This window comes from Gopherus evgoodei, chromosome 16 (genome assembly GCF_007399415.2).
Source record: "Gopherus evgoodei ecotype Sinaloan lineage chromosome 16, rGopEvg1_v1.p, whole genome shotgun sequence".
NCBI lineage: Eukaryota > Metazoa > Chordata > Testudines > Testudinidae > Gopherus > Gopherus evgoodei.
The window spans coordinates 22517513-22530724 of NC_044337.1; the positions used below are offsets into that span (position 1 = coordinate 22517513).

At 60.9% G+C, this 13212-nt stretch overlaps 1 protein-coding gene across 3 annotated transcripts in view; it reads right to left on the reverse strand.

Annotated features, from left to right (window-relative positions):
• Positions 1-10743, reverse strand: part of LHX6 (LIM homeobox 6) — a 40919-nt gene extending 30176 nt beyond the window's left edge. For 2 of the 3 annotated variants that reach the window (XM_030535961.1, XM_030535962.1), the window contains exons 1-3: positions 9701-10200; positions 8914-9105; positions 8646-8767 (exon numbers count right to left, since the gene is read on the reverse strand). In XM_030535961.1, the coding sequence (XP_030391821.1) occupies positions 8646-8767; positions 8914-9105; positions 9701-9769 (383 nt within the window). In that variant the 5' untranslated portion in view covers positions 9770-10200. Of the gene's footprint in view, positions 1-8645; positions 8768-8913; positions 9106-9700; positions 10201-10665 lie in introns of those variants that run through there. The other variant, XM_030535960.1, reaches the window with a different exon arrangement.
• Between the last annotated feature and the right edge of the window lie 2469 nt (positions 10744-13212).

Sequence of the window (13212 nt, forward strand, 5' to 3'; positions counted from 1 at the left end):
CTCCCCGGGGGGCCCGCTCGGCTCGGCCCGGCCCTGGCACGACCCCACCCAGCGGGAGTTCTGCCCGTCAGTGGAGCCAAGACTTCCCTGTTTGCTGGGCCAGACCGGCCCAGGGGCTGCCGGGCGCGCTGCGAAGGGCAGATCCCAGCGGCAAGGCTGGGCCGTGTCCGGGGCGCTGTTGGTGGAGCTCAGGTGCTTTGGGACCGACGCTGCAGGGCCCGAGCTGGGTGCGGAGTGGCTGGGAGAGATGCGCAGCTTGATGGCCTGGGGGGGGTTGCTTTGTTGGGGGTCACTCGACTTGGCTCTGATTGCTGATGTGCGGGGAGCAGCCGGGAAGCGCAAACATCTGCTGAGCGGGATTTTAAACCGCCGTGACTGCGCGAAACCCCGGCCGACCGGCTCCGCTCCTGTCTACACGCCAAAGAATCCGGCGCAGCCGCAGGGAACCCAGCGCGGAGCAGCGGCCCTACACCGAGTCTGGGCGTAGCCCCGCTGGGGACTCCCAGCGACCGCTCGCTGAAGGGCTTCGAACGGGCCGTCTATCGCCAGCTTCGGTCTGCAGCCACCCCCGGTTGTGTGCACACCGCCCTTCCCCTCTCTGTGTCTGGACACACACGGGCAGAAGGGGCTAGGAGCCCTGCCCCCCAAACCCCGGCAATAGCACAACACGCGGCTATGTGGTGTATGTGGGTCACTCGTACAAACATACACAGCACATGTGCAGAACAAATGGGGGTGGGAAACACCCCCTCCCGGCCTGAAATACAAACGTGTGAGGAGATCTGTGGGGAATCACCCGCCCCCAATTTATATGTAATTTGAATTCTACAATTAATGTAGATGTAGAGCGGTTGGGTGTGCGAAATAACATACGCACGTTCACATTCAATCCAGGTAAACGGCACACACCACAGGCACAGCTGAAACACGTTACACACACGTGCTACATTCCTACCGACAGGAATATTGATTCTCTCAATAGCGCGAGGTTCCCCCCGCCCCGCAGACACACAGACAGACCGACACACACATACCCAGGCAATCCGCGCCACGAAGCTCCCTGGGCCCGGGGCTGGACTGGCATCAACCCGCTCCCCAGCTCGCCCGGGTTTTCCTTCTGCCCAGCGAGCCCCCAGGGTCCCTCTGAAAGCGCTTTGGCCGGAGCCAAGAGCCGGCCCCACACGCCACAGCCCCTCTCCCATGGCGCGGCGGCCGCGCAGCAAGGGGGCTGCGCAGTTTGCACAAAATCCAGCGCTCCTCTCCCGGAGCCTTAGTGCCCCAGCATCCCGCCCCCCACCCCCCACTGCGAGCCCCAGGCCAAGAAGTACATTGTCCCCCGGCTGGCGAACCAGTGCAAAGGAGCTGGGCGCGCCGAGCTCTGCCTGGCCGCGGAGCTGGGCCTCGGAGCGGATCGCCGCTACCCTGCGGAGCTGCTAGACAGCGGGTTTGCGCGTTTTATTCAAAGCCCTGAGAACAGTGTGTGGGCTCCGCTGTTCGCAGGTGACTGTGCAAACGGCCCCGTGACTCACTCCCCAGGCCACAAAAAGAGCCCAGATTTCGCAGGCCGGCAGGCAGAAAAACCAACCGCGCCCCATCATTGATATGAGAACGTGAGCGAAGAATTCACACGGCACAATGACCTGGGCAGGCGGAATGGGAGTGACTTCGGCGTCACCTGAGAAGTGGCTTGTTTAGTCACCCCCTTTTCACCGTGACACCCAAACAATCACACAGCAAAATCCTGGCACCAGCATGAGGTTTGCCCGCAATTTTCACTGTTCCTCCTGCTTTCTTGTTACTTCCTCACCCCTGTGTCTGTCTGGTCGAGTCACACTGGAAACTCTTCAGGACAGATTAGATCTCTGCAAAAGGAATGTGTCCGTACAGCGCCTGGCACTCGGGAGCCCTGATCTGGGTGGGGGTCGCTGGGCTGCACTGACACCCACACACTGACACACATACTCTCTCTCTGCAAGACGCGTCGATACAAATCCCGACCCGCCGAAGCAGCAGAGCGAGAGCCCATCTGGAATTCTCGGGTGCCTCCAACAGCTCCGGCCAAGGGCCCTGGTTGCGGACTAGAACTGCCTCTGAATGCCCAGTACTCGTCCCCCGTCCTGGCACCACAAGTTTGTACCACATCCTTGGAGGAACCAAGAATCCTTGACAGCAAGAATCAGCGGATCTCCTGGAATTAGGATCTTCCTCCCCATCCGCTCGCCCCCGCCCCCACCCCAGCTTGGGCGCCCAGTCTAGTTTGGATAGCAAGTTCTGGTTAACTAATTGGCCTGCGCAGCGCCGTGCACACGACTCGTGCCCCGCTCCGGCTCCTGCACAGTCCCGCGAACCCCCTTCTGCTCTCAGCCCCTCGCGGGAAGGAACAGAACCAAAGGACACGTCAATAAGCCAGGCAGCCCAAGTGCCAGCAAACCCTGCCACCTGTTGCGGTCCAGCCCCTGGGCTGGTTACCTGAGCCGTCCTCCCCTGAGGCAGCCCAGTTTCAAAGAGCTGCTCCCGCTGCTGTCTGCCCCATACCGAACTGGGCAAACCAGCCAATGTCCCTTGAAATCTGGCCCTGCCCGTGCGCTAGAAGCTACATCCAGTGCGCGGTCCCCTGTGCCGCTCCTGCCATCCGGATCAAGGGACCTTCCCCTCCTCAGACAGTCTCCCCGCAGCGGGATACCTGAGCTCGCTCGGTACATTCCGCCTGGAGGACGGATAATAGTCGGTAATTCTCTAGCACCCATCCCCTGCCAGCCAAGGATCCCGAAGCGCTGCCACGCCCAGGGCAGGCTCGGGCGTTTGACAGCACCTAGCTACACGCCCTGGCCGTCGGGGCGGAGCGCTGCACGCAGCATCCCGCGGCTGGGGGAATCGAGGCACAGGGGTTGCAGTTATGCGAGCCTTGTGGCCAGGACGCGGCAGGCAGAATTCCTGTCCCGGGCCGACTGCGAGGCCAAGGCCTGGGCTTTGCGGCTCCCCTGGCAGATGTCACACGCTCGCCGCTGGCTTGGACAGGGACCCTCTGCTGAGGTGGGGGCAGAAGCCCGCCCGGAACGGGACCACTCAGCACCTCCCGCTCCCCCCAGCGCGGACCTGGTCTGCACCCAGCGCGGGCCAAGGGGCGGACAGGCGCGGGAGAGGGGCTGTTTTGAAAGCAGGTGCCGATTGCTTTGTATGGCCTCGGAACCGGCTTCAAACCCGGCGAGGGTCCGAGCAGCTGCTCCGCAAAGGCGGGGAGCAGAGTCACGCTCCAGCGAGTGGGGCAGACTCTGAAAACGGGGGTGGGGGGCAGGCTGAGAGCCCTGCAGTGACTCTCTGGTTTGGGGGGAGCCGGTGCGAAACAGCACGTGGCTGACCTCCCCCTGGGGCGCAGCTCGGTCCTGACTCCGATCCAGAGGGTCCCCGCAGCACGTTACAGTCTCGAGTGGCTATACATGAACCCTGGGCAGGAGTCACTTTCTTCCCGGCTGGACCGCAGCTACCTCCGAGGGGGGCGCAGCAGCAGCTTCCCAGCTGCACGGAATGACACCCCGCTCCCGGCCAGGAAAGGGAGAGGACGCCCCAGCCCCGTGACACGGGGGGAATCTGGAGAGGTGAAATGTGAGTGTCAGAGCTCGGGCGTGGCCGGGACGCCACGGTTCATGCTCCCTGTTACCCAGCTACTCCCGGAGAGAGCGCGCAGCTGGGATGCTGCCATGAGCGGGGGTATAACAGATTTCAGGGCACAGCACGATAAACTCCTCCCAGACAGGTAACCGCCAGAGATTCGCCTCTGGGGAGACAGGAGCTGGGTAGGCTCTGCAGTTTGATTGCACCGTCAGGGTGGGATTTCCCCACGTGCTCGCTGGTGACCCAATACTGAAGCCCAGGGAAGCTTTGCCAGTGCCTGTCATGGGAGCGGAGTCAGCTTCGACAATCCCTCTCGCCCTCCAAATGCTCCGGCAGGCGCGGCCCAGAGCACCCTGGCGCTGGAACGACGTTTAAAGTGGGGGTGGGGGGGTGAGAGCTATTGAACCAAACTGCATACGGGTTTTACAAGGGAAACCGCTTCCAGCCAGGGAGCTCCAATGCAAAGCACCGGGGCCTTTGCCCCCCCCGTACAAGTTCAGAGTAAAGTTACTACTGTTAAATGCCTTTAGTTCTCAGCACATCTCTGCTTCAGCAGAGCTGCGCGCACACACACCCCGGAACAGAGACCCAGCGAGGGGTTTTTACCATGAACTCTCTGGAAGGAACGGTCTGTGTTAAACAAAGCGCATCTGAACATTAGTTCCTCAGAAACAGCTGAGCGGACCTTCCTCACCCTGCCCGGAACCATTCACTTGGGGCTGGGAGGAATTTCAGCCCAATCCCCGAATGGCAGCAGCGTCCTGACTAGAAAGGGCTGGGAGGGAAGGGGCCCTCAGGATCAGCCCAGGGTAAAGCCACAAACACGAGATGCCGGGCACGCGTTTACGAAGTGTCCAGACCAGCCTGTACAAACGTGCTAGCGTCTTCCACTGAACTGTCAAACCAAGGAGCTGCAGGGGGAAAACACTCTAGCTGCTGTCAAGCCCTGAGCCACAACTATTGCTGCAGCAGCGCTAGGAGGCCGAATGAAACAAGACTCACCACAGACATTCACAAAATTAAAGTTTTGAAGATTCATGGTTAAAGCTCTCGCACAGCCCTGGAGCCCCCTGAGAGGGTCCCACTCCTGCAGCTCCGACTCCCACGAGTCATGCCGTCCCGAGAAAGGGGTTCCGGGTCAGAGCCAATATTCCCAAGGGGCATAAAAACCACACCGTGCTGTGCCAGGCACTGCCGCTGCTCTGTCACGTGTGAGTCACACAAAGGGAGCAGGCGGCCAGAGCTGCCCAGCCAGCAGCGCTACCAGAATCCGAGAAACAATTCGCTACAGGTGACTCCAGACACGCGGCGGTGCCAACGCTATGGGCCACACAATCATGGGAGAACAGGAAATGAAAAACACAATTGCCAAAATAACTTGTTTTCTACACACCATCTCCCCCCAGCCACCTTTCAGAGGAGACCTGACAAACTGGGGCGGGGGGGGTGGCACTTGTTTTGGACATTAAATAGCCCAGGCGGGCACTCAGCATAAGAGAACGGGGGTGGCTGCGTTTGAGAGGCGCTGCGCGCATGTAGGTCCGTGATCCCACTGATTTCAAAGGAACGACTCACGCGAGTAAAGTTCCTCACACCCAGCAGAGTTTGCGGGATCGGGGCTACAGTTCAGGACATTCGTTGAGACCGCTGGAATAAAAGGCACCGTAGGCATCTAAACTATCACCACGTTTCATGGTTTCCCCAGAGCCAGCCGTTACAGGGCCCTGGCCGCCAGCTGTGTCCCAGCCCAGCCCCTCTCCCAACACGCGAGGAAGCGGGACTATTCTGCGTGCGACTCTTGCACACGGTCATTCCCATTTCCTGCCTTGGGTTTCCCCGTCCTCCTGGGGGCAGACAGCAGTGGGCCGACCAAGCTGAGCAGGGGGGGATGCAGAGCGAGGTGCTTGCACCAAGCCTCCAAACCCAGCTGTGGTTCTGGACATGCTCATTGATGGAGGCCCCCTGTCCCCACTCCTTGGGTGCTTCAATCGCTGGGGCACATCGATTCAATTCCAGTGTAGAAATCCCCCTCTCGCTGCCCGGAGTCTCACGCCTTGTAAGCCGAGGCTAGAGTGTTTTCCTGAAACAGGTCGGGCTTGAAGCCCCGCTCCGCCGGCTGTGGGCTTGGGTTGGGGGGTTTTAACGTACCATCGAAGATGTTGCAGGATGATCTGAGGGCTGGAACACAGAACTTAGAGATGCCTTAAAAACGGAGTCTGCTTAGCTATGGCAGTTACTAAACTCTGCAATTGACCTTCTTTGGCAAAAGCGGGGATAGTAAATCCGGTCCTGTCACATTTCACACCCCAAAGGAGAAACGAGGCGGCACTAATCGAGCGAATTTCTTTAAGGATTTTTTTTTTAAATCTCGCCCTTTGCAACTCCCGGTTCATACAACGAAAGAAACAGGAGCCGGGGGAAATCAGCCTGCGCAAATATCTGGGGCTGGGGGTGGGTCTCTCCCTAGCTGCTTGCGACGGGTACAGCTGAGGAACGAGGCCAGCTGGCCTCTGGGGCCAGGATTATGCGCGAGAATTTCTTCCTAATTTAGCAGTTTGGGTTTCTGGTGATTTGCTGCTAGCAGGGCCCTGGACGCTAAACAAGTAGGAGGGAGAGAGAGAGACAGACCTCCGCGTGTCCCCCGGGGTGGGGAAGCCCCTTCCAGGGCGCCAGAAAAGGCTACAAAGACCCCCTAACCCCCGGCCGAGGAAGTGGGATGGAGTGAGCGCGGCGAGCAGGTTACCGTGGAGGGAGGCCCAGAGACGGGGACAGGTCCAGCAGGGACCCGCGATCCATGAGCCGGACCCGTCCCCACCACCAGTCAGTTTTAGGTTCAGGACCGCAGCGCCCGTCCTCCCCAGGAGCGCAGCGCAGCGCGCTTCCACGCAGCCGGCTCCCACGCCGGCTCTCCCCCCGGGAGCATGTCCTGCTCCGCGCCAGAGGCTAAGGGCGGCTTGAATTTACCCCTTGTCTGCCCTGCAGCTGGGGTCACGGGCGGGTTAGTGCCGGTGCGGGTCCTAGCCACGCTACTGCGATCTCTAGGTCTGCCGGGGAGAGGCGGCGGCATGAACCCGCCGCTACACCCAGCCCGCAGGAGACGATCCCGGGGCAAGTCACAGGAATGACCAGTCGGGAGCCTCCGGCATGACAGGGTCTGCCCCCACCTGGCCCCCTAAGGCGCCGGGTCCGGCCTGGCCCTGCTCTTACATCGACAGGAAGCGGCGGATTCGTTTAAGAGACGTCGGAGGCGCCCGAAAAACGGGTTTTGCAGGATTTCCCCGTTTGCATTGGAGTGGAAATGGGAGGCTATTTCCAGCGGCCGGGGCCAGGGCTTACGGCTGGGGAAGGGGACGGCTTCTTCCCCCGTGATCCTTAAGGAATAAACCGCCCCTGGGCCTCCCTCCCCAGCCTAGGAGCACTGCCCAGGGTCACCGGGGCCTGGGTCCCGTCCATGTCCAGCTACCCGGCAGAGTCCCGCGGCTGCGTCAGGGGCCAGCGCCCGATTCCCTCGGCTCAGGCTGCAGGCTCCCGCTTTGGGGAAACCCTGCCTCCTCCGCCCCCAACCCCCTGCGCAGGGCCAGGCTGGGCGTGCGGGCTTTGGGCAGCTGTCTGCGCTCCGCGGACCCGCCGCTGGCAGTGCCCGAAGTTGGGCTAGGTCCCTGCTGCCCAGGGACTCTCCTGCTGGCTGCCGGGCGACGTCCCCCAGACGCAGGAAGGCACCAGGCTTTGGGAGATGCTGGTTCTAACCCAGGGACGGCGCTCCCCCCCCAGCGGAGACGGGTTCCCTGCAGGGGTCAGATCCCGGCTACCTGCTGTGGCTAAGCTGCCCGCCCCCGTTCTGTGGGGGAGTCACCTCCCCGACACCCTGCTAGTTGCGGCGGCTGGTGGGTAACGCGCCTGACCTCCAGCTCCTGCACCGCACAGCGAGGCAGCTTTTACACAGGTCGACTGGTGGTGGTGGACGCCCTGTCTGTACACCCGCCTCATCCATCCATTCCCGTGACACTCGGGAACAAGCCCCTGCCAGGCGGCTGGGCGCTTCGCCCTGTTTAACCCGCCGAGGCGCCCCGCGGGGACTTCAGGGGCCAGCCTGGGTGTAATGAACCCCCCACGCCAGCCAGCCATTAGCTAAAGGGAGCCGATGCCCTGGTCTCTTCCTTGCAGGACACTTGTGCAGCTACCTGGGGGTTTTACAGTAATTAGCGCAGGCCCCTCCTTGCTCCAGGAGAAAAATCCCCTTCGGGCCAAGGTCCGGAGCCTGACGGGGCCACGGGGACACTCACCACCCAGCCCATCGTCTCAGTGAGCTGCAGGCTGCCTCGGGCCCACCGGCTGCTCCTGCGGTTACAGGTGAACATGTCCCAGCAACACGCGCCTGGGGCCGGTCTGCAGCTGAAGCATTGAGCAGAGCAGCACTCCGGGCTCGTTCACACCAGGGGGAATCCGGAGTCACTGGACTTTAGCAGAGTCACTCCGGATTTACTCCGCAGGCACTGAGACCAGAATCTGCCGCTCCTCCCTCTGAAAACGAACGGTCCTGCGCTAGTGACAGTGGGGCCACAACCCTACAACTCCGGATTGAAGTGCGGCTTGTCCCAAGCAAGTCTTCATCCCCCCTACCCCCCAGGCTGGTCCCAGGAGCCTCGCCCAGCGGGTGGCAGCGCCCGAGCTGCAGCTCCCTTTAAAACGTGCAGCGATGGCAGATCAGGAAAAGGCACATTTTAACCTAGCGTACCCGGGAAGTGCGCCCAGCGGGGACCAGCCCTGCGCCCGAGGGAGGGAGCCGAGCGCTGACCAGCCCGCCTTCCAGGAAACACACACACATCCTGGACCGGGCCCTTTGCTACTCCGGAGAAGGACAAACCGGCCCTACGCACCAGGCCCCGTTTACACAGCGAGTCTGCAAACCGAATCTGCCCTGTAACGGCACAAACTGCCGAAGGGAGCCAGATCCCTGGATTCAGAGCTGGACTCGGCCTGCCGCACCCGAGATCCCCGACCAGCCGGGCTCGGCGGCAGAGCAGGTCTCCTACCTGAAATAATCCATTTTACAGAAGATCTCCTTGTTCTTGATGTAGCAGCTGTTCTGCTGGCGCAGGGAGGTCCGGCACACCGAGCACTCCAGGCAGCGCACGTGCCAGATCAGGTTGTTCACCTGGGACAGAGAAGGGGCCTCTGTGAGCTGGGCTTGGGGCCAGGCATGGGCCCCCCTGGTCCTCCCCAGCAAGTCCCCTCGGCCACCCACCGAACTGGTCCCCGCTCCCCAAGGCGGGGCCCCATTCCGCCCTGCCCGGTGCTCACCTTGAGGAGATACCTGTCCAGGATCTCCAGGCCGCAGCTGGAGCAGACGTTCTTCCCGGCTGAGGGGATGGAGGACGAGGAGGAGGAGGAGGAAGGCGGGGAGCAGACGGACGGGGTGGACGGGGTGCTGGGAGCCGAGCGGACATCTTCCTTATCCAGGGTGCTGGGCAGCGTCTCTCCGTCCGACTGGGACTGCGGAGAAAGCACCCCGAAGCGGTCAGCCAGGGAGTCCCCAGCGCCCCTTGGGGGTCCCATTCGTCCCCCGCGTGGGGCTCCTGCCGGGATCAAGCAGGACCGAGTAGCAGCACCCCAGAGCCAACCCCTGCCCTGTGATTCATTCCCCCACAGCCCGGCTCTGGAAGAGGGAGCCGCCCCTTTGCGCCGCCCCATCTCCCTGCAGGGCCAGTCCCATGGTGCCCGGGCCAAAGGAGTCGGAACAGCGCGCACCAGAGCCTGCTCCTCTGGAAGTCAGCGGCAAAGCTTCCCCGGGAGCCGGATGAAGCCCTACGCGCCACCGGGGAGCTGGGGCAGCGCGGTGGCCGGTGCGCCCTGGCTGGCCGCTGCGCTCAGCCCTTGGCCAGGTCCCGGGGCGAACAGGCGGTTTTGCGGAGCCCGGCGCAGACAGCTCGCTCTTCTTTGGAGAGTTGCCGTCTGGTGTCCATGAAGCCCCATCGTCCTAGGGACAAACTCCCCAGCTGCCCCATGACAGGGGTGGGTGCCTGCGCGCCCCAGCTATCCTGGCTCCCAGGAGCTCGCTACCTCCCACCCAGCGGCCCTGCAGCCTTACCATGATCTGGGGGTGCTTGCTGTCCAGGCAGCGGGAGCTTCCCTTGGAGAGGGGGCCGTCCTGGGCCATCACCTTGAAGGAGAGAGCGGGAGAGATTGGCTGGGGCTCTACCCGCCTGGGCTCTACCGCCTGGGCTTCATGGCACCCTATATAAACCAGCTCAAAACAATAAATAAGAACTTTCTAGTGGCCATTTAAATCCTTTGCAACAAAAGCTGCGTCTCTTTAATGAAGCAATTTGAATGTGGATTGAATTCTCTCCCTGCCTGCACTTAACCCGGGCCTCTTGAAGTAATCGCTCGGTTCCCATGCGAGCCAAGGCGCTGAAAAAACACAAACTACCTGCAATTAGAAATTGCCGTAAATGCCCAAGATAAGAGGTATCCAGAGTGTCAATTCCAGCTGTCAATCAGGGAATCCATCAGGCCACCCAAAGAATTGCAAATTTGATTTTTTTAATGGTAGTAATTAAAAATCGAAATTCTTCCCCCCGCGCTCTGAAACGCAGAATGCAGCAGAAAGCGCCTGGATTGAAAATCCTCCCCATTCAAGTGCGGGGGGAAAAACAAACCCACTTTCTGCTTCCAGGTCTGGGCTTCAAAAACCAGCCCGGCTGCAGCTGATATTTAAAGCGCACAGAGGGCAGCAATTTTTGGATTCCTCGCCTCTCGTCTCCCCCCCAAGCCCGGCCCATTTGCGGTTATTAAGCCCCTATTCAGGCAGACAATGCCCAGCGCTTCCTCCTGATTTGCCTCTGTCTTTGCTAAATCACTTTTTTCGAAATTCCTGAGTCATTTGCATAAACGTGCGGGGCTCGGCGGGTCGGTGCGGGCTCCGTCTCCTCGCCCGGCGCTCACCTTCCAGCCCCCGGGCACGGAGCCGTTCGCAGCTCCCCCGAAGCAAACGAATGGAAGCCAGGCTCCGCACCCCGGGCCCCAGGCTCCCCTGCCCCGCTCCTCGCTCACCTTCCCCGCTGGGGCGCCGGCGGCCAGGGGCTGGCTGCCCTGGCGGAGCGGGACCACCGGCTCATTCTTCCAGTACATGAACAGGGCGGCGCGGGCGGAGAGACGCGTCCCGCTCGGAGCAGGGGCTCGGCGGGTCCAGCACTCGGCTCTTCCTCCCCCCGCTGGCTCGCCCCGGGAGCTCAGGGGGGCCCGGAGCCCTGCCCCGCCGGGGAAGGCCGGAGGCGGCGGCGCTAGCTGGGCTGAAGCTGCCGGGAGAAGTTTCTCCAAATTCTTCCTTCCACTGTCCCCGGCGGGCAGGACGCGCGGCCGGGCAGGGGCAGGGTCCGCCCCGCGCCTCCTCCAGGGCAGCCCGGCGGGTGGGGAGCAGGAGGCCGCGGGCAGCGCTAGGCAGCCGAGGAGCCTTGCCCCCCAGGGCCCGTCAGGTTCCCGCGGGCAGGCAGCGCTGCGAGCGGCTGGAGCTCCCGGCGGTCCGAGCCGGGCACTAGCCCCACCTTCGCCGCCCTCTGCGCCCTGGGCGGGGCAGCCACCTGCAGGGGCAGCGGGCCGGGCACAGACACGTGGCGCCGGCTCAGGCGCGGGGATTGGCCCTGGCGGGGGCAGGGGGCTCCTCGCTGAGCCCTGGTCCCATAGGCGCTGCCTGGCTCCGGCCCGGGGCCCGCTCGCCAGCGGCCAGCCGGCGGGCACAGCCGCCCCTGGGAGACCGGAGAGGACTGCGCGCTCCCGCGCGTCTCCCCAGCATTATAGGAGGCGAGGGCTGGAGGTGACGGGGAGGGGCCCGGAGGCTTTTGCTCCTCTCTCCTCCTAGCTCGTCGGGAGCCAGCGCAGAGGCGGGGCAGTGACCTTACCTCTGTTCCCAGGGCCTGGGGTCTGCCGCCGCCGCCGCCCCCTCCTGGGGCCTTGCGCAAGGCCCTGCGCTCCGCGCAGCCAGCCCGGCCCCGTGGGGAGCCGGTTCATTTCCAGGGAGCTGCACCAGAGCGGAGCTTGGCTCCCAGGCCTGACCCCCCCTGAAACGCGGCGAGAGGCCAGCTAAGGAGAGAGGTGCCGTGTGGATGCCTCGCCCAGGGGGGAACAGCCCTGCAGGGAGTTGGACAAAGAGAAATTAACCCCCGCCCCGTAAGCGGTTCTATTTCAATAGGTTCCCAAACTGCCCCTGGGCGCGGGCTTTGAAAAGGCTCCCTAAGGAGACAGTACGATGGCTGGTCCCGTAGGGGAGACAACGCCCTGTGCAGCCAGCCTGCAGCCGGGGTCCCGTTTAAAGGGGGCTCTTGAACATCAACGGGCTCGATCAGGATTAATGCTACTGCGGAAGCAGTTAATCTGTTCATTGCATGATGCTAAATAAGCAACAGCCTCTCACACTCCTAATTAGATTGTGATGTTAATTTACTGAAGCAACCTAGCCTTTTCTGTACACAAACATTGCACCAGTCTAACTACAACATTGGTCTGTCGTTTGATTCAGTTTAACCAGTGCACATCCTAGTGTGAACGTGCCTAAATCCATTTACCAGATGCAACTAAACTAGTTTGCGGCATCTTCCGACCGAAGGAAGAGCGTCTAGGCGAGGTGGCTGCATCAATGTAAGGATGAATCCCCACGCGCTTCTAATGACATTGGTAGAATTCTCCTGTGTAGACAAGGCCCCACGAGTTACTCATTTAACCCAACCTTGGGGGCTGGAGGGCTACGGTCAGACACCCGCAGCTTGGTTAGAGCCTGAGCTCCATACCAGTGAACTGAAATGGGTTTGAAACCAATTTGATTGAACAGGTGCTAGTCCCGTGCACACATTCATCTGGGGTTATGCGGTTTAATGCAGCTTAGTTTAAAGCAATTCCCTTACACAGTGATGTGAAACTGCAGTAAGTGTGGGTTCAATCACAAGAAGCTCCAGTAGGCAGGGGCTTGCAGCAGTGTAATGACATGGGTTTAAAATCATACCTTTAGTTAACCTCCTGCAACTTTCTTGTGTAGACAATGCCTACAGGTCCCAGATAAGGGGCCTGCTCTTCAAAGGCACGGGAGTTTTCACTGAACTTTAACAGACTTTTCTAATAATAGGCTAATAGCATCATGTCTCCATATCTGTTTCAATGGCAGCCCCCCCCCCAAACACATATGGGGCATAGGCCCCACTCCTTCAAAACACATACTCCCATCTCTATAACATTCAGCATTAAAGCAGCAGCATTGACCCACCTTACCGCTTCCTGGAGAGGGTTTATTTTGTTACTTTACTATCTGCTCAGTTACCTAACTTCAGGCACCTCCGTTTGAAGACTGTGGATTTTGTTGATTTCTGCTAGGAGAACATTCAGGTTGGAAAGGAGACAGCCCCAGCCTGGCAGCACACCAGTTAGCTTTTCCATGGCAGTTGTAGCTAGCAATCTTGGTTTTAAAGGATTTCATTAGTAACCTGATAATTCTAAAGCAGAGAACCAGCAGCAGTTCCACCATGAAGTAATTCTAGGAAAGTAACATGAGATGATGAAAGCTAGAGATGGATACTCCTGGTTATTAATTTTGACAGCTAAATTGGTAAGCAA